General features: G+C 48.7%; 1 protein-coding gene across 1 annotated transcript in view; it reads left to right on the forward strand.

Moving 5' to 3' along the window:
* Positions 1–18,622, forward strand: part of MAN2A1 (mannosidase alpha class 2A member 1) — a 1,326,430-nt gene that overhangs the window by 633,939 nt on the left and 673,869 nt on the right. The window contains exon 10 of the mRNA XM_086961008.1: positions 3,334–3,519. Coding sequence (XP_086817134.1) covers positions 3,334–3,519 — 186 coding nt within the window. The remainder of the gene's footprint in view (positions 1–3,333; positions 3,520–18,622) is intronic.

An 18,622-nucleotide genomic window follows, 5' to 3' on the forward strand; every position in this document is an offset into this window, starting at 1 on the left:
GTTAAAAATACGTAGGATGATGGGTCGGGCCGGGGCCCCAGGAGGCGGCTTGGGCGCAAGCGAGCGGTGGGCGCTCTCTATCGCAAACCAGGGGGATAGCTTCTCTGCCGGCATCCAGGATCGGAACCAGGCCTCCAGGAAGACAGCGGTGGATCCCTTCTCCACTCCCTCAGGAAAACCCAGGAGGCGCAGGTTATTTCGACGAGCCCGGTTCTTGGCATTCTCCGCCCTGGTGTGGAGTTCCGACGTCAGCGTCTGAAGGCGAGCCACCTGGGTTTTGAGGGTGGTCAGGTCATCCTCCACAGTGGAGATACGGGATTCCGCCTCCGTGATTCGCGCAGTGGCGTTTCGAAGGTCCTGCCAGAGGAGAGCCACATCCACCTTCACCTCTCCAATTTTGTTTTCCACGGAGGCCTGGGACGCACTGATCGCTTGAAGAATCGTAGACCGGTCCCCTCCCTTAGCTCCCTTCGTAGGTGGAGGACCGACGTTGGACTTGTGGTCTGCTGTATTAAACTGGTCCATTCGCATCTGGGTCGGGGGAACCGAAGTTTGGGTTGTCTTTCCCCTGCCCATGGTCGCGGCGAGTCGGATGGCGGCGTTTGGGGGGTGGCTTCAACCCAGGGGCTCACTCCAGAGGATCAGATCCCGCAACGTCCCAGGGGGTACGGAGGCTTCGGGGTCCGGTGATGATGTTGCGGCTCCGTCCCTGGTCCCGACCCTCAGGCCTCTCCTAACGGTACAAGCAGCAAGGTCCAGAGGGTCAAGGAGACTGGGGGAGGTGGGGAGGCCCCACTGTTCATGTGGTGACAGGCAGTACGATCAGCGGGCCAGTCACCGGTCCCGCGGGGCAGGGCGCCAGTGTCCAGCGGCAGCGGGTGTCCCCAATCAGGCCAGGCCAGGCCACTATCCCGCACACCACCCGGGCCCCCGGCGCTGGGCAGGAGTTCAGTGCTGGTCGCAGTGGAAGTCCGCAGAGCCTTGTGAGTCACTTGACCCGTAGTGAACGGGCCCGGGGGGGGGGGGGCAGATGTCTAGGGGCTCGACACTACGCCGGTCTGGCTCCCCACGAGAGCCCAAAGGAGTCAAGGGAAGGCACCAGGGGGCCAGACGGTGGTCAGGCGGGTGGGGGGAGGGGAGGCCCTGCTGATCAGCGTAGTCCGGGGCTTTCAGGTCGTCCAGTGCCCATGTGGGCTCGTGGCAAAACCGAAGGGGGGGCGCCCAGCCCCCTTCCAACTTCCCCCTCGCCCCCAAAGGTCCACAGCAAGTTCAAGTTGCCCCGGATCGCGAGGCTGGGTCCAATATTGCTGCAGAACTGCGACAGATATAGGGCCGGCCCCACGGGCTCCCCACTGCACCCCCGCGATCTCAGGTGGAGTGACAGGGAGGGGGGCTGCAGCAGAACAGTGCGCTCGGGGCCCCCCGGCCTCCCAGTCCGCCCAGTCCAACTACAGGCGAGGCCCAAAGGGGAGCCCCGCCCCGTCCCGGCCCCCTCCTCACCTCTCGGGCTCCCAGCAGCCCCGTCCCCCGCAAGTCCTCGGGCCGGTCCCTGCTGACGGTATGATGTTGCGGCAGGTCGTCTTTGCAGCGGCCTCAGCCCGATGTCCGGGGGGGGGGGTTGCCGCAGGTATGCCGTGTCGCCGCTTCTCCGGGCGCCAGGCAGGGCGTTTTCACCTGGGTAGTCCTCCGCAAATCAATGGGGGGGCTCAGAGAACAAATCAGGTCGTAGCAGCGGCTCCACCCGCCCGACAGTGCAGGGAGCCGAGCGGCCGCCGGGATGCACAGGCAGAGTCACCGGGGTCAGGCTGCCTCGCCAGCACAGATGGATGCCGCCATCTTAGGAGCCGCACGGCCAGGAGGGAAGAGGCCGCGGCGGAGGCGCCGTCAGGCCCCGGGAGAGCAGCCAAGGACACCAGGTGAAACAGGATAGCCAGGGGAATCCGATACAGCCAAGTCCAGGAGCCGATGGCAGCTGCAGCAGGCGGATGCTGGGCGCATGACGGATGGGGGGTCCAGAGCACTCTTAGAGTGCGACCGCCATCTTGACGCCTCAGGCCACGCCCCAGGAATTTTATTTTTGACAGCTGTCCAGAGTTTGAAATAGTGTATACATGGTTACAAATGTCACTCTTATATTTCAGTATCTTGGGGGTTATGATTTACATGTCTCCCTCCTTCCTCTAATGACAGTACAGATTTGGGTACTGCTTGCTGTTCGGTTTCAGGCATGTGAATCTATAAACGATACCCCAATACTGGATAAGAAAATACGTTACTTACCTGTAACTGCAGTTATCCAGTATTGGTATCTTTTATAGATTCACATGCAACTCACCCTCCACCCCGTAGAGGTAATTCTCTTTAAGCTTTGGGATTCTTACTTCCCACTTGTGCTTAGAAAATCTGAAGAGATCTGCCTCTTCATATAGTGTTTTAGAGATTGCTGGCAGCTGATTGGCTGGGTTCCAATAGTCATTCTTTCTTTAAAAAGGACATAGATAGGATACTATTTACATGGCTTAAGGCTACTACAGTGTATGAAGCTTTTAAAGCACTGCTTGAATACTTTACTGTGGGACTGCCATCTCGGCGACGGGGAATGATTCATGCATGTGAGTCTATGAAAGATACCAATTCTGGATAACCACAGTTACAGGTAAGTAACTTGTTTTCTTCTTCTTCACTGCCGAAAATCGTTTGCTGTCTTGGGGCATTGAGTACCATTACTTCCTCGGCCTGCTGTGGCTTATTACTAAATGGGCCTCATGTTTGTGTACAAGTTTAGCTGCTGGTTTTGTGTGGTTGTTTTCAGGTATGTGGCCTGTGTTTCTAGATTGCGGTCTGCTTATATTTGTGAATTTATGATCTGTCATCATGTGTTTAGATATTGTGGTGGTGTCCATGCACAATACTAAAGTCAAACCCGTTGGCTTTGTCAAACCTTGTTTTATGAGTAGTTGTATTTTTTTACCTCCGTAAGTATGACTAAACTCTTGAATTTCGAGGATTAGGGCATACTTAACCGAAAATGGTCTTATAAATCGGGCCCATAAGGCACTGACTTTACTACAGAGTTGAATAGGTTTTTCCTTTTCAGACTTCTGTCTTGCACTTATGTGTAAATATACATGTTGGGAACTGTAAATTGATATATAGAAACAATAAAAAACCATTGTGGAATTAAATGTTCCTTATTTCTAGTAACTACATTTTGTGGTTTGCATTTTTTCATTTAGTCATGTTATTGTGCCTTCAAGAATCAGCTGTAATTCAGACTTTGTATGAGCTTGTTTGTTAAAATGTAAGTGGTTATGTTTTGTCCATTTTCTGTAGGGCTGCTGAAATCCTGTATTCTTTGGCAATAGCAGAGTGTAAAAAATCTAACAAGATGAAGATATTCCCTTTAGCTGAACATTTTAACTTACTGACGGAGGCTCGTAGGAACCTGGGACTTTTTCAGCATCATGATGCCATCACTGGAACAGCTAAAGACTGGGTGGTTGTCGATTATGGCACCAGGTAAATTTAACTAGTTTTTGAAAGTAGGGGACCCCTATATATTGGACAAATTTTACTTGCTATACATAGGGAAGAAACTTAGGTTGAAAAAGGTCTATAGCCAAGTACTCAAATCTCATAAAAACAGTGTGATATTTCTAATGGTTAGTTTCCAGTGTTATAAGTGAAAAGGTCTCCAACAGAGCCAGTTTAGAAACAAATTATTTTATTTATTATAGAAATTAGTTCCAAAAATATATAAATCTTTTTTAGTAATATTTTTGTAGATTTTTTTAAAAAATTGATTTTTTCTTGTTTTTGTATACAGTTTGTTAAATCATTGATAATACATATACATTCATTCTGCAAATACTTTCGAATACACAGTGAATAGAAAAAGACAAAAGATGTTAGCAATACGGCAAGGTGGATCACGACTCGCGTTTCGGCCAAGTAGCCTTCTTCAGGTGGCCGTGTATTGCTCTGAAATTTTAGAAAAAATATTACATATAAGACTCAGACACTATAACACACTGGACCATGTATTACACACAGCTATTTACGTTATCTCATTAATACCACGCAGTTTATATACATTTTTTAAAAACAACAGAGAAACGAATATATAGTTACATATTGTCCACAATAGGTGCATCTCATCATAACTCCATACCATCGTATGTACAAATGAAATTATTATATTGATGTTCAGAGATATATATTCTATATCACCATCCTAGATAGCACTGCAGATTAAGTTTATAAACTTCATTTATGACATCCTTGTGACACCATTTTGGCAGCATTTTAGCATAGCACTTTTATGTGTAACAGCCTTATCTTTTTGTATTCAGATTTATAAATTTGACATAGATTTTCCTTACTTTTACCCTTCTTTCACGTTTAATAGTAAGACAGGTACAAGCATGAATATAATTAATAATTAAGGATTTATACGAACAGGGAAGACCGGATGTTGGTATTAGTGCTAGGAAGGGTAGTAAATATATACAGAAGCCACTTACTTGGAGGCTATTTTAAAAGGTCTTCGAATAGCCACACTTAATTAATTGGTGCGTGTTCTATTTCTGGATAAACTTATGTACCTATTAATAAAAGAATAACAATTGCCATGTAATGACTGGATGGTAAGAACTGTAAATAGCAATGGAGGTGGGCCGCAGATCGTAGAAAATTTACCTATAGTATCATGATGCTGTCAGAAGGTATGGAAATGGCCGTCCCAGCAATGAGTGTCCGGGTAGAAAACTGCAGATAGATGTAGTGAGAATATGCTTGAGTAGCGTGTCTAATAAAGATGGATACACATTAATTAATGATATAGGTTATAAGTTTATACCTGATTATATAATTAGCTTGCTTCTTAGATTATCTTTGATCGTTGATGGCTTCTCTTTAAAAGGAATTTGCTGGATAGGGTAGCTTACAGGTAATTTCCACTTAGGGGTTGATTCCTTTAAACAGATATTCTAAATGTAACATAAAGTAGAAATCGTTAGGGGTTCACTCGGTGGTATGGTAAACACAATGGGTACGACTTAATATAGTTAATCTAGTTTAATATGGCTGACTGGAAGCCAAAGATATACTCTGGTTTTGCAATGGATACAGGGCGAGAATTCTGTATATGCTAGGCGATCTGTGATCCTGTTCTATGACAAGTATTTATAAGTATTACAGTGTCAAATTCTTAGACGAGTTAAACTGAGAAACAAAACAATCGGTGCAGTTATGTCAGCTATCCCGTTACACTTACGAGTCGGCAGTAATAAGCGCTATGTAATAAGCGCATATTTACCTAGACAGTCAGGATTTCCGGTAGACAAGAGGCTCAGTTCTATCGTTTTAATGTCCGGTTCTTGGACTACGGAAAGAGGAAATAATTGTGCGAAGCAAATGCGTTAATGAGCACTCGACAGTTCTAAACGTAAGAGTGCATTAATAATCGCTCGACACTTCTGAAAAAGTGTCCGTGGTCGCGGGTATGTAATCTTACCGATTCACAGCGTGGGAGATGGACAGGAGCCTCTTGGTATTAGTGCTGCATCTCGGCTGGTCTGGCGTGATGTGGGGTAGCTTGCTGGATGTAAACGTTTGTCTCTCCAGCGGCGCCTATTATATATAGGTCATTTTGATTAGGTCCACCTGGGTGCATTATCGGAATAGAAAAAGGACTGGGGTCGTGTCGATATGACGTGGCTTAGAGGCGCTCGCCTTGGGTGGGAATCACTAACCGATGGGTTTGTTGACTGAAAACTCGGCACGCCCAGTTTATGGAATTTAAGGGCGAACTAAGAACGGGAGGTTAGTGTTAAGTTACATAACAGTCTAGAGGCTGTAAATGATATGACCAATCTGTTGATTGAATCGAAACTCGACATGTCAATACTATGAAATTAGAAAGTTATGGAAATAAAGAGCAGACTAGAGAAAGGTGTGTTTGATGTTAAACTAAAAAGTGGCTAGAAGGCAATTGCTATGTCAATGATGTATATAGTATTATTAGGTGTTTAATAGCAAAAATACATGTAAGATATAAGTTGTAATTGTACATAATACAATAAATTAATGACGCTAGAAATAGACGCGTCCAGTGTTTTAGATCAAATTTCTGCCGTTTAGGTAATAGCCCAGACATTCGCGAAGTAGACAAATAAAAATTCTGTTAAGTGGCATACATTTCAAATAGATGGGATGGGATGGAGGTCAGGGTATATAATTAATTTGGCCTTAGATCTGTATTACTACAGGCTTAAAACGTGAAAGAGTGGTAATTACATAGGTGATAAACATAAGTTCTATTAGACATCTCATCATTAGTGTGTGCATGTTGACCAGGTAGCATTTATAAAAAATCTTCCCTATATGATTGCATGCTCCCATGCAATTTCTGAGTTCAGGCCATTAGTAACTGTATTAAACATAAAAATGTGGTAGACCTCTCTTTTTTTCCTTACTTGTTCACAGCAGAGCCCTGCTGTGGGGAGGATTTTTTCAATTATAAACCATCGAATATCTTCAGGGGAGTGATGGTTTTCCATGTAGTGTGATACCATTGGTGCAGACACTTTTTGGGTACGGATTGCGGATCGATGTTCCGTTAACCGGGTATTCATTGATCTGGAAGTCTCACCTTCTCACCTAGTCTCACCTAGCGCATTTTCACTTTGTATGATGTGCACCGGATTTTAGCACGTATTAATGGCACCCTTTATCTAATGATAAACAGCTCAGTTAGAGCATTGTCTGGTTTTATCAAGTGAAGTCATTTACCACTCCCTGCTTATACCAGGCAGTTTACTTCTCAATTATATTGGCAGCGATTGCTGAGGACTGTGGGACCATCACCAACTCTAATGGGTGCCATTACCGTATAGGTAGCCTTCTGCTGCACGTTCTTCAATGTATCATTAGTCTCGTAGTGTATCATATAGAGCCTTACCATGCCCATGTTAAATGCTGAATACACTTCAGAAACGCACAGATCAAGCATCGCCAATAAATTTTACTTTTAAGTAGCACATGCTCTAAAATTCACTGAAATTACATTCATGCATGTGCATCTATAGTTACAGTGACCAGCACAGCTTAAGACACTATTTAACACACACACCAACAGACATATCTGATAGAGACTAGTAGCTGCAGATTCCTTCACGTAGAATTATCCCCAGGCGTGAGACTGGATCCGGAAAAATCTTTGCCCAACATCCCTGCACGCCGGGGGGACGGCATCACGCGACTCCTCCCAGGCGTTGTCCGTGTACGTGACGTCAGCGAGGTCACATAAGTCCCACCCCGGGGCGACTACATCAGTTTTTTTTCCTTTTTCGCGTGCAGAGCAGATCCAGATCGTGCTCTGGGCCTATTTAGGCCTTTCCCTTTCGCTATTGCGTGTGTGTGGGAACAGTGTGTGAATGCCTTCGGGCTTTAAGATGTGCTCGTCTTGTGGCCGCCTGATGTCGGTGATGGATCCTCACCCCATCTGCATGTGGTGTTTGGGGGAACACCATGACTCCACTGATTGTGAGGCGTGCCAGCAGATTAAACCGAAGTCCTGGTGGGAGTGCCGGATGAAACTTCTCTCAGCCTGCATGTTCAGGTCGGCGTTGTCATCTCGTCTGGCCCCTGTGGAGGGTTCCCTAAACCGCTGCATCCCTCGTCGACCTCGTCCTTCTCCCAGGTCGTAAGAGCCTCGCTCACCTGTCGGTAAGTGTCGCAGTTTGTCCCAGAAGGTCGGTTCCTGGGCTGTTCGGGGCGTGGGCTATCCGCGGGTTGTGCTGCCCCACGTGTCGTCCCCTTATCCGCCGTTTCCCGGTGTGGGTGCGACTAGAACCCAGATAGACATATGCAGATAAGATACTGACTTTGCATCCTACGGCGGCACAAGAGACCAGGCGCTATCACAGGCGCTGCAGCACAAGGCGGAGACACCAACTTCTTGCCGCACCCGCTCCGCGGGTGCCGCTTCGCCTGGAGTGTTGGGGCATCTTACTTGAAGGAGGAGGAACAGCAAGGCGGACAGGGGGAGAGGCTCGGCGGGGCTGCGAGCGTGCGGGGACTCCAGCAACCAGGAGTCCCTGCGAGACCAGGAAGACCAGCATCCGGTCCGCTCTCCCTGCTGGCCCGCCCCCCGCCCAGCTGCGGCGTGTAAAAGCTCCCTCCACCCTCACTTGCTGGGATACTGACTTTGCATCCTACGGCGGCACAAGAGACCAGGCGCTATCACAGGCGCTGCAGCACAACGCGGAGCCACCAACTTCTTGCCGCACCCGCTCCGCGGGTGCCGCTTCGCCTGGAGTGTTGGGGCATCTTACTTGAAGGAGGAGGAACAGCAAGGCGGACAGGGCGAGAGGCTCGGCGGGGCTGCGAGCGTGCGGGGACTCCAGCAACCAGGAGTCCCTGCGAGACCAGGAAGACCAGCATCCGGTCCGCTCTCCCTGCTGGCCCGCCCCCCGCCCAATACGCCCCCTATATCACAGCCCCTAACTCCCGCAGCGCGGGACGCAGCTCGGGGCGAAGACCGGCTAAGAGCGGGCTGTTTGAGGCCGTTCGAGGTCTGCGAGGACTGGACTGGGCCATCCTCTTTCGCCCTTTCCTGACATTTGGTCTTTTGGGTCAAACAGGCACGCCATTCTACTCTCCTTATTGTAGTGCCAGGCTAGGTGGTTTGACCTTGCCGTCTAGTCATGTGCACCAGGTCAACCCGGAGCAGGGCCGTTAAGGGTGGCCCACCAATTAATGGCCCCATGGATGACTTTATTACCCGCACCAATCTTGCCATAGATCAAGAAATCTCTAAATTACAGACTCGTGTCTCCCTGGAATTGGCAGCCGCTAGAAGACTGTCCCAGGACATTGCACTCTCAAAAAAATCCTCCCTGGGCCACATAGCTACTGTGGTTACCCCGGAGCGCCCAGCCATTCCCCATTGTGTAGTCACGCAGGCAGACGTCCATCAGACCCCGATTCTACCCTCTCTTTCCCCAGCCCCATGGCCTTTAACCCAGACAGGCGAACTGAACCCACTTGTGGTTACTCCCAAGCAGGAAGCGAGTTCTAACTCCCCCATCCTGGTAATTCCAAACACACCTAAGTGCAATAATACTAATGCTAAACCACCCAAAAGGAAACGCAATTCTCGGTCCGCTTACTCTCGTAAGAAGGCTAAAATTGCGGTGGCTCAACAGTTGAAATTGGCCAGTGTTCCTGTACCCAACATAATAGGAGGGTGTACCTCCAGGGCACAGCCACAACGAGAGGGAGCCAAAGAGGGGGCAGCCTCTACCTTCATTACCACAACTGCAGAGGATGAGGGCTTACATGTAGAGGGCCTGGAAGGGAAGGACGGGGAATTCATAGGTCTAGTTTGGGAAACTCTTAAAAAACTTCTTTCTCCCCTGGATCTCAGACTCTCACGTATTGAAAATAACTTGCTAGAGATGGAAAAGAGCATTATTGCCTTGGCCACTCTTGGCCTGAGAAGTCTAGAAAATCAAGGCCTTCTTGCAGAAGACCCAATACCACAAGCTCACAACTCCTCCCTCCTGCACCCGCTTTTGTACGGCCGGTTCCCAAACCACGGACCGTCGGTGTGGACCAAATTACCGCCGCTCCCAAACCTAAGGCTTCCAAGCGCCCCATTTCTCAACCATCCGTAAATCCTAATGCCGGTGTTTCTCTTAGACCTTCTCCCAGCGAAGCGGTTCACCAACCGTCCCAGGGCCCTCCCGTTAAGAATAATTTTAGAGAGGGTTATATTGATCTTCCTCCAAGAATAATTTTAGAGGGGGTTATATTGATCTTCCTCCAGAGGCCAATGATTACGTGGTCGTATTGACGGGCGTCCCCCAGATTGGAAATGGTCAATACGAGAACCACTGGTCTCTGAAGAACAAGATAATGCACTGGCTTAATGTGAACAGACCAATTCCAAATGGCCGGAGAAGCAGAGTCCTGATGGTCCGTCGTGTTCCCTGGGTGGGCCCCTCAAGGAAAACCAGTTCCGGGGACTGTATAGTGGTGACCTTTGAGGACCCACACATGGCACACCACATTTGCTCTTGGCCCACCGGTGATGGCTCTCTCATTATACCTAGGCCGCTGTCCTTTTTCTATCCGCCACGCCCCAGACATATCCGGGAAGGTTACTGGTCACTGGTACGCCATCACACATGGAGGAGCTACCCTAACAACCACCAAGATTTCCCTTTACATTGGAATGGCCTCCCAACCTCGAATAGGTTTGGCGGTCTTGAGGAGGTAGACTGACTTCCAAGGCTACCTGCTTTTCAAGCAGCGAAAAGAGCCCCTTCACCCATGGCCCAAGGGATCACAGAATCCTTATCCTTGAGGTTAGAACCCACTGTCACTATCCCCCCAGTTCCAGAAGAAATGCTATATGCATTGCCAATAGAGGGGGGTTTGAACACTTTAGATACTCAAGAAGTAGCGCACCAGCTGGACACACCTCTTATGACTCCCTTGTCATCCAACCAGAATGTTCCAGCAGATGGGAAGCTGACCGGTGTAGCAAGGGCTCACAACCAACAACAGAATGAGCCCCCGCAAAGGCCAAACAGAGCGGCTGCAGTGGTGGCAGGGCTTGAGTCTAATCCGGCTGTATCTGTCATTCCATCAAGGCGGATTACCCCAGGCGAACCTCTGTTAAAGATTCTAAGCTGGAACGTGGCAGGGCTCGCCCGCAACTTTGACATCCCAGAATGGAACGCTTTCTTGGACCCTTTCAACATCTGCCTCTTGCAAGAAACCTGGTGCCTAGAACCCAGGCACAGAGTAGGCTTTACAACTTACTTCGTTCCAGCTTCCCAACAACATGGTTGCAAAGGTCGCCCGTCTGGCGGCCTTCTTATATGGGTTAGCATTGCACTAGGTTTAAGCGTAAGCCAAAAGACCACTCAATCTCCCGACCTTCAGAGGATAACTATACACTGCCAAGGGGGAAGGAAGCTAGAAGTGTTTAACCTCTATTTACGGGGGGCCAGGGGAGGGGTATCATCGCTATCCTCTACAGGACTAAATAGCGAACGAGTCGCTTGCAGTATCGACTCCTATGTTCTCCTCGCAGGCGACTTCAACTGCTGCTTCGAGCCACTAGCTAGGGAGGACATTCTGGACACTTGGGATGATGATACAAGGAGAGGTATCCCCACCCTGACCCTAGATCCGATTCAAAAATGGACGCAGAGTGCAATAGACATCAACGCACTCTGTATGGAACACGACCTGAGAGCAACTAATGGTCGATCCAAATTAGACCTTAAGGGTGCGCATACCTATAACAGAACGGGACATACCTCCAGAATAGACTATCATGTTGAATCGCAACCTTTGGCCATTTCATCAAGACATGGAAGTCATAGCGTCTTGTGATAGTGACCACAATCCTCTATCCTTAACCCTCATTCCGCCTTGGCACGCTAGAAACCCAGCTAAGTCCGTCCACACGTGGAAATCATCCAATGAACTTGTACCCTCAAATTGTGGCAGGCGACTAAAGTGGGCTAAAGCAGCAGCGGATGAGAGAAGGATGGCACAAGCAAGGTCCATAATGACAACGGTGGGGCCGCGTCTCGATGCCCTGGGTACTATGAGTCAAGATGTTTTAACGACATTCACAGAAACTATTGTGGCACTAAGTGAATTGTTTATCATTCCCAAAAAAGGGTGAGGGCTGTAATGAAAGGTGCCTCCAAGGCAAGAGACAAGTGGTACTCCTCCAAATGTCGGGTTGCTAAAGGGGAACTCATGTCTGCAGTGAAGACCAAGGACCCAGGCAATATCAGACTTGCGAGGGAACTTTACAAAAAAACTGTGGCCATGGCTAAGGAGGCTCATGATTACAGTTTCTGGAGTGAGTTAATGGAGGCGAGTACTAGAAAAGATTCTAAGGGGTTTTGGGATCTGTTAAGAGCCAGGGACAAGCCCCTTGATGTACAACTCACCTGTAACATTCCTGGTGACGTCTGGTTTGCCCACTTTTCCAAGCTTTACTCTGTCTCACTAGGTGTACCACAACCAAGTATGGGTTTTCTGGCCAGATCTCCAGTTGCTTCCACAATTAATGACTGCCCCTTCAGTAGTAAGGAAGTCGAAGGGGCAATCAGGTGTATTGTTACCAATAAGGCTGCAGGCCCAGACGGAATTCCGGGTGACCTCTTGAAGGAAAATCCATCTTTGTGGAGTAGATTAATTTCTTCGCTCCTGAATGAGGCTGTACTGGGAGGTTCTCTTCCTGATTCCTGGAGGGGCGCTGAGGTCGTTCCTATTTTTAAGAAAGGCTGTCGGGACCACCCAGCCAACTATCGCCCAATTAGTCTGCTTGACTCGACACAAAAGGTTGCGGGCAAAGTAGTACTAGGTAGGATTTTGCAGTGGGCGGAAGAAAACCAGGTCCTGTCAGATTTCCAAGCTGGTTTTAGAACAGGGACAGGCACCATCGAGCAGACATTCCGCCTTCTAATGCTATATTGGAAAGTGGTCGTACTGGGTAGGGGCAGTTTGTATTTAGTCTTTATAGACTTGCGAACTGCCTTCGACCTGGTCCCACGAGTCCAATTGTGGAATGTTCTAGATGAGTTGGGTATCCCCCCTTACTTGTTGGCTCTGCTTATTAAGTTCCATGAAAGCAACTTTGCCCAGATTAGATGGGGTGACCAGGGGGAAAAAACATCTCGCATTCCTGTAGATAGGGGCGTCCGCCAGGGTTGTGTGCTTGCCCCCACTCTGTTCTCACTTTACGTTAACGGAGTGGTGGAGCACCTCCTTCAACAACCATCAGATGCACCTTCCCTGGCTGGCAGAAAAATACCGACGCTCCTATTTGCGGACGACACCCTTCTGATCTCAAAATCACCAGCAGGCATTCAAAAGTTGCTTTCTAGCTTTAAGGCCTTTTGTGACACCATGGGTCTCTCTATAAATATAAGCAAAACCAAATTCCTTGTCCTTAACCCCCCCCAGGAAATCTGTTATCCCTCCCGTGCTTGACTCTGTTCCACTCGAAAGAGTCAAAGAGTTTGACTATCTGGGCATTCGACTGTGCGACACTATGAGTTGGAAGGCACACCACCAAAAGGTGTTTCTGACCCATAAGAGGGTCACAGGGGCCCTGCTTAAAGAACAACGTGCCTCATCTCTTAAACCCATCGGGGCACTATTAGATATCTACAGGGCTAGGGTGGTGAGTGCAGCACTGTATGGTGCGGAACTGTGGGGCGTACAGAGAGTCGACACCTTAACCCACCTCGAAAACAACTTCCATAAAGATCTCATGAAGTTACCCCACAGTACCCCTACTCTCCCCCTCTTACTTGATGCAGGTGCACGCCCAATATGTGAGCAAGCTAGGCTACGGCCCCTCTTACTATGGGCCAGGATATGGAATGTCCCAGAACTGTGCAGCTATGCCGATGCCCTAAGAGAACTCCAATCCTTACCGGGCTGGCATAAGGTAAGCTGGCTCAGGGAGGTCAAGCGGCTTCTCTACGAAATGGGTCTAGGAGACGCTTGGGTCAACAGAACAGCACCTTCTAAACAAATGCTGAAGAAGTCTTACTGGTCATGGGTGGCTAACGAGAGAATGTGCAATTCTAAACATTGTAAATCAGGTAGGCAGGTAGAGGGGAGAGGATCATTGAAGTGGTTGTTCCGGTTTAAGGAGGCAAGGATTTTCGAGATAGAGTGTTCGTCGTATAATTTAAAGTTGGACCAGTGCACTCAATTTTTGGGTGAGGTTTGGTAAGATAACGCGTGAAGAGGAGGAGGTGGAGCTGGCAGATTTTTATTTTGGTGGTGAGTTGCGGATTTAAGTTCATTTCCTAGGGCAGAGATTTGGTCGCAGAAGAAGGAAAAAAATTCCTCGCTTGATATTAGGGGTTTTGGTGTTTCCTTGGAGGTTTTCACTAGTTTGTTGGATTGGTGTTTGACAAAGTCAAACAGCTTGCGAGGTCGATTTTTGGCATTCTCGAGTTCAGTTCTGAAGAATTCTTTTTTGCGTTGAGTATTTTCTTATTATAAGCATTTCTGGCCTGGCAGAGAAGTTTTAGATGGGCTGCTGATGGGTGTTGCTTCCAGTTTAGTTCGGTCTGTTGAAGGGCTCTCCTCTCCTTGTTGAGGGACTCACTGAACCAGGGATTCCTGTCCTTGATCTGGGTTCTTTTTAATTTCAGTGGTGCCAGGTCATCGAGAATGCCGGTTATGGTTGAGGAATAGTGATTCACTAGGTTTTCGACTGAGGGGGAGGAGGGGGGGGTCGGTCTCGCAACGCGCTGCTAGTTTCCTGTGATCGAGGTTCTTGGCGTCTCTAACCCATCATTTGGGAATCACAGGTTGAGGTGTCCATGCCTTGTGAGAGCTGGGCAGGAGGAAGGTGATTGTGTGGTGGTCTGACCAATCACACGGGTTAATAGAGATCATTTTGACAGCTGATTCCTTAGCAATGATCCAGTCTAGGGTGGCGTCCTTCGAGTGAGTACGTCGAGAACAGGCTTGGGTAAGGGCTTGGTCGGCCAAGAAGTCTCTGATGGCATTGACCTGAGGGTCCTTGGAATCGTTCCAGTGTAAGTTGAAGTCGCCAAGGAAAATGTCATTAGAGTTTGGAGAAACCTTGGCTGCGAAGATTTCCATAATGATGTCCGTGAAGGTGTCATTCTTGCCTGGGGGGTGGTAAAATATGTGAAATTTACACAGTTGAGAAGTGTTGTTAGATACGGAGAGTGCAAGATATTCTCAGGAGTCTGTAGGGTCTACCGGCAGTTCCGTAACCAGGTGGTTAGAGCGGTAGATGCAGATAATGCCACCCCCTTTTTTCTTTGAGTGCCTGTCCATCCTTACGATGTTGTAATTGGGTGGGACTAAGAGGTCTAGGTAGGGCGAGGAGGATTCCTTGAGCCAAGATTCTGTCAGGATCGCTAAGTCCGATTTATGTCTCAGGATGAGGTCGGCAACATCATATGCATGCTTCACTGCTGTTTGGCAGTTTATTAGGAGGCCGGTTAGGGAAGTGGAGGAGTAAGTGTCAGGGGTAGATGCAGAGAAGGGAATTCTAGCTAGGTTGCTATTGACCACCCCACTGACACGGAAGGTGGCAGATCTGTTGGGGTTGGTTGCTACCGAGCGGATACGATGTTATTCCTTCCGGATTGAGGGGCATGGGGTTGTCAAGGCGGACTCGTAGCTAATTAGGAGGAGGTCAGCCACTTCTTTTTCCATGGGGTCTGGCGGGTTAAGCCTACCAGGGGTGGGTTTGTAGGTATGAAAGAGAGCAATGATTTCCTCCTCCGAGAGGTGGCGGGGTTGCTTGCGGAGGCGCAAGTGTCTTAGGGATAGTGGAAGTGGGTGAAGGAGTGGCTTAGCGGGAGGGGGTCGAGGGTCGCGTTCTGCGAGAGCCGGTGATTCAAGAAGGTAAGTTTGGTGATGTGAAGGAGGTGCTTTAGGTCCAGGATGAACTTATGGATTCTTAGGGTTAATTTAGTGGCTCTGCGGTGGAGATTATCAATATCTCTAAGAGAGGTAGGTTCAGTCAGACCTGTTGCAAGGGAGAGATTCTGATAGAGTGTGCTGGTGACCTGGGGGTGAGACATGGCGGGCCAAGGGCCAGTTTCAGTTGAGCGGTTCAGTCGGAGTGTGGGGGCTAGGTCGATTGTCCCTAGGAGAGGGAAGACATCGCGGGCAGGGTGCCGAAAGGGTGGGAGCGATTCTTTCGGACTGGATTGGCCGCTTAGTGGTGAGGTTAACTAGACCATAGTTCTAGGCCCTATTAGATGTTTACAAGGTAGTGCTCTGGGCCCTGGTAGGCGTTTCAATAGCCCGGAGTGCGGGAGGATTACGCGGGCAGGAGGATAGGGGTTTGGGGGTGCTTCTGATAGCTGGTGCAGGATGTGTGGTAGTGGGTCTAGATTGGTTTGAGATGTGGGCCCTAGGGGGCGTTTCGGAAGCCGACGGAGCAGGGAGCGCTTGTGGGTCTAAGTTCAGCGGTATGGGCGCACAGTGGTTGGCCTGCGTTGGTGACAGGGTAATAAGGCCGGGTCGCCCAATACTTGATCCCTGGCATGTCTGGTTAGTGAGAGGTTAGGTACACTTGGCGGATAAAGTAATAGGTGGAGCGGAAGGGAGCGTGTATTGTTTGAGGAGGGTAAAGAGGACCACAAATTTGATGAGGTCTTTAGGAGGACCTTCAATCAGGATAATGCTGCTGTTGTATAAGGTGATGGTGAGGTCAGCATGCAGGTTTGCCGATGGGGTGATGGTGAGTTTTTTTCCGTGAGGGAGGTTCTGTCTTCCTCTACTTTGAGAACGCACGGGAAGGCATTACACCAGAGAGACGTTTTCCTGGAGTGGAAGATGAGGTTGTTGATTACGGTGCCCAGGTTCACCCAGAGACAATGATCCTATATCAGGGTCTCGGGATGGCATTTCAGGATGGAGTGCTTAAGGGATTTAGCGGCGGATTTGTAGAGATTAGGAGGATAGATAACGGTATAGTAGTTGTCGCCCGCGGGGTACAAGCAGGGCTCTGCCATGCTGGGGAGAGTGATGAGATTACTGCCCCAGCGGTCGGTTTGTGTCGGAAGTGTATCGGAGGGTCTGCCCTACTGTCAAGGGTTACTTTAGGGAAAGTCTCCCGTGCTGCGAGGAAAGTCTTAAAACAGCAACAACACATGCAAGGGCTGTTAATCATTTGCCCATCGCCAAGGTGTGAGGTTTACTTGGTCTATTCCAGTTGAATAGGTTGGGAGTGCTGTAAAACCTATGCAATGCCAAGGTGGCCGCTATAGAAGTCTTTTTTCTTTTCTTATGGTGAGCTTCTGGCTCAGTCCTCTTTCTGTTTTTGTGAAGGCATAGCTCAGTCTCTTTCAATTTCTATGAATAGGGCATGTGAGGACACCCTCCACTGTGCAAAACAAGTGCTTTCAAAATGGATGAGTTAGCACACATAAAGTCCTCTTTCACTTTCTATGAATAGGGCATGTGAGGACAGCCTCCACTGTGCAATGTAAGTGTCTTCAAAATGGATGGGCCAGCACACAAAAGTTAAGATCGTCATCCAATTCAGCATCCATCCTAGGTGGGAACAAAAATAGGCGACTCACAAGTGGCCAAGCCAGTATACATAGAGTCCGCAACCATAGGCTCAACAAAAATGTTGAATGTAGCGTGGTGCTCACTGTTTGCAGAATCCGGCAGTCATCGGTCACGTCGCAATCCTGCGAGCCGAGAGTCAGAGGGTCGCAGGCGAGATGCCCCACAGGGCGTTCCTGGCAAACTGGGTCATAGCGGTCCGCCGTGTGCTGCAGGGCGCAGAATTCACTCATCTGTACCTTCGGGGAAGGCCGCCGCCGGTCAATGCACCAGCTGGCTCTTCGCTGGAGCGCCGCGAGGAAGAGCGGTATCAGAGGCCGGGGGAAAGGTGGGCCCGCATGATGCTTAGGGGAGGTGACAATTTGGACCAGATCAAATTAGGCCAGCTTCTCCACTAGAGCAGATGCCTACAGATCAAATTTATTATCAATATGTAGAATAAAATCTCCTAAAAGAGTAAAGTTAGAAAATTGAAGAATATACTACTGTGCTATAGCCTCCTCTATGAAAGTGAGAAAATCACCTACATAGCCAGAAGACCTATAAAACAGAGCCACTGCCACTGATAGCTGTTTGGAAATCATATAACAGAACTCAAAGGCTTCAGCTTCTTTAAGGACCGTTAAAAAAACAAAACAAGCACTTCAAACTATTTTTAAAAACAGTGGTCACTCCCCTACCTCTAGAACCAAATCTGTAGGTATGCACACAGGAATAACCCGCGCGTAGAGCAATTGCAATATCTGTGGCAGATAACTCATTCATCCATGCTTCTGTTAAAAATAAGATGTCAGCCTATTCCTCACTAAGGAAATCATATATATGTGGTGCATTCTTGTGCAGTAACCATACATTAATAAGTGTAGGTCGTGTCTTGGGATACCCCACAGCTGTCTTAATCTGATGTCCTAACATACTCATACTCCCTTCCACCTTTTCCCTGATAGGGAGAGAAACAGCACACTCATTGCACAACAGGGCAGTAGGGTAGCAATCTGGCACCAACTTGTACCTACAGATTGTCATGGGCCTTAGGTTATAGAGCTCTTGAGAAGAGTATCTTATCCTGGAGTCAGGAGTTGTATGCAAAAGGCCAGCATGGGTGGCGCTGGTCGTGGAACGGAGATGGGAGGCGCAGCTGGGCTTGCCTTTGGCATGCCTTTGTTGCGCGCATCTGTGATTTTGGTTTTAAGGGGAGTATTCATGCCCATCCTCTGAACAACTAGAACGCTTCTGTCAAAATATTCACCTTTCTTTGTCACTATAAGAATAGAAATGGCTGCCTAGATCAAAGTCACACTGCCCCCTACCCTAGACGAGCCGAACTGCCAAAAATAAAAAGCCAAGCCAACGTCCCAGCCCAGCCCGCACTATTTCAACCCAGCTAAAAACACGGTTCATTTAACATCAATCTCCGAAAATTCATTAAATACACATTTCATAAAATTAACCCCTTCCGTGCTTCGAACGTCCAACGGTCGTCGGGCGCGCTACCTCGCTG

The sequence above is a fragment of the Lissotriton vulgaris genome, chromosome 3_1, assembly GCF_964263255.1.
Source record: "Lissotriton vulgaris chromosome 3_1, aLisVul1.2, whole genome shotgun sequence".
NCBI lineage: Eukaryota > Metazoa > Chordata > Amphibia > Caudata > Salamandridae > Lissotriton > Lissotriton vulgaris.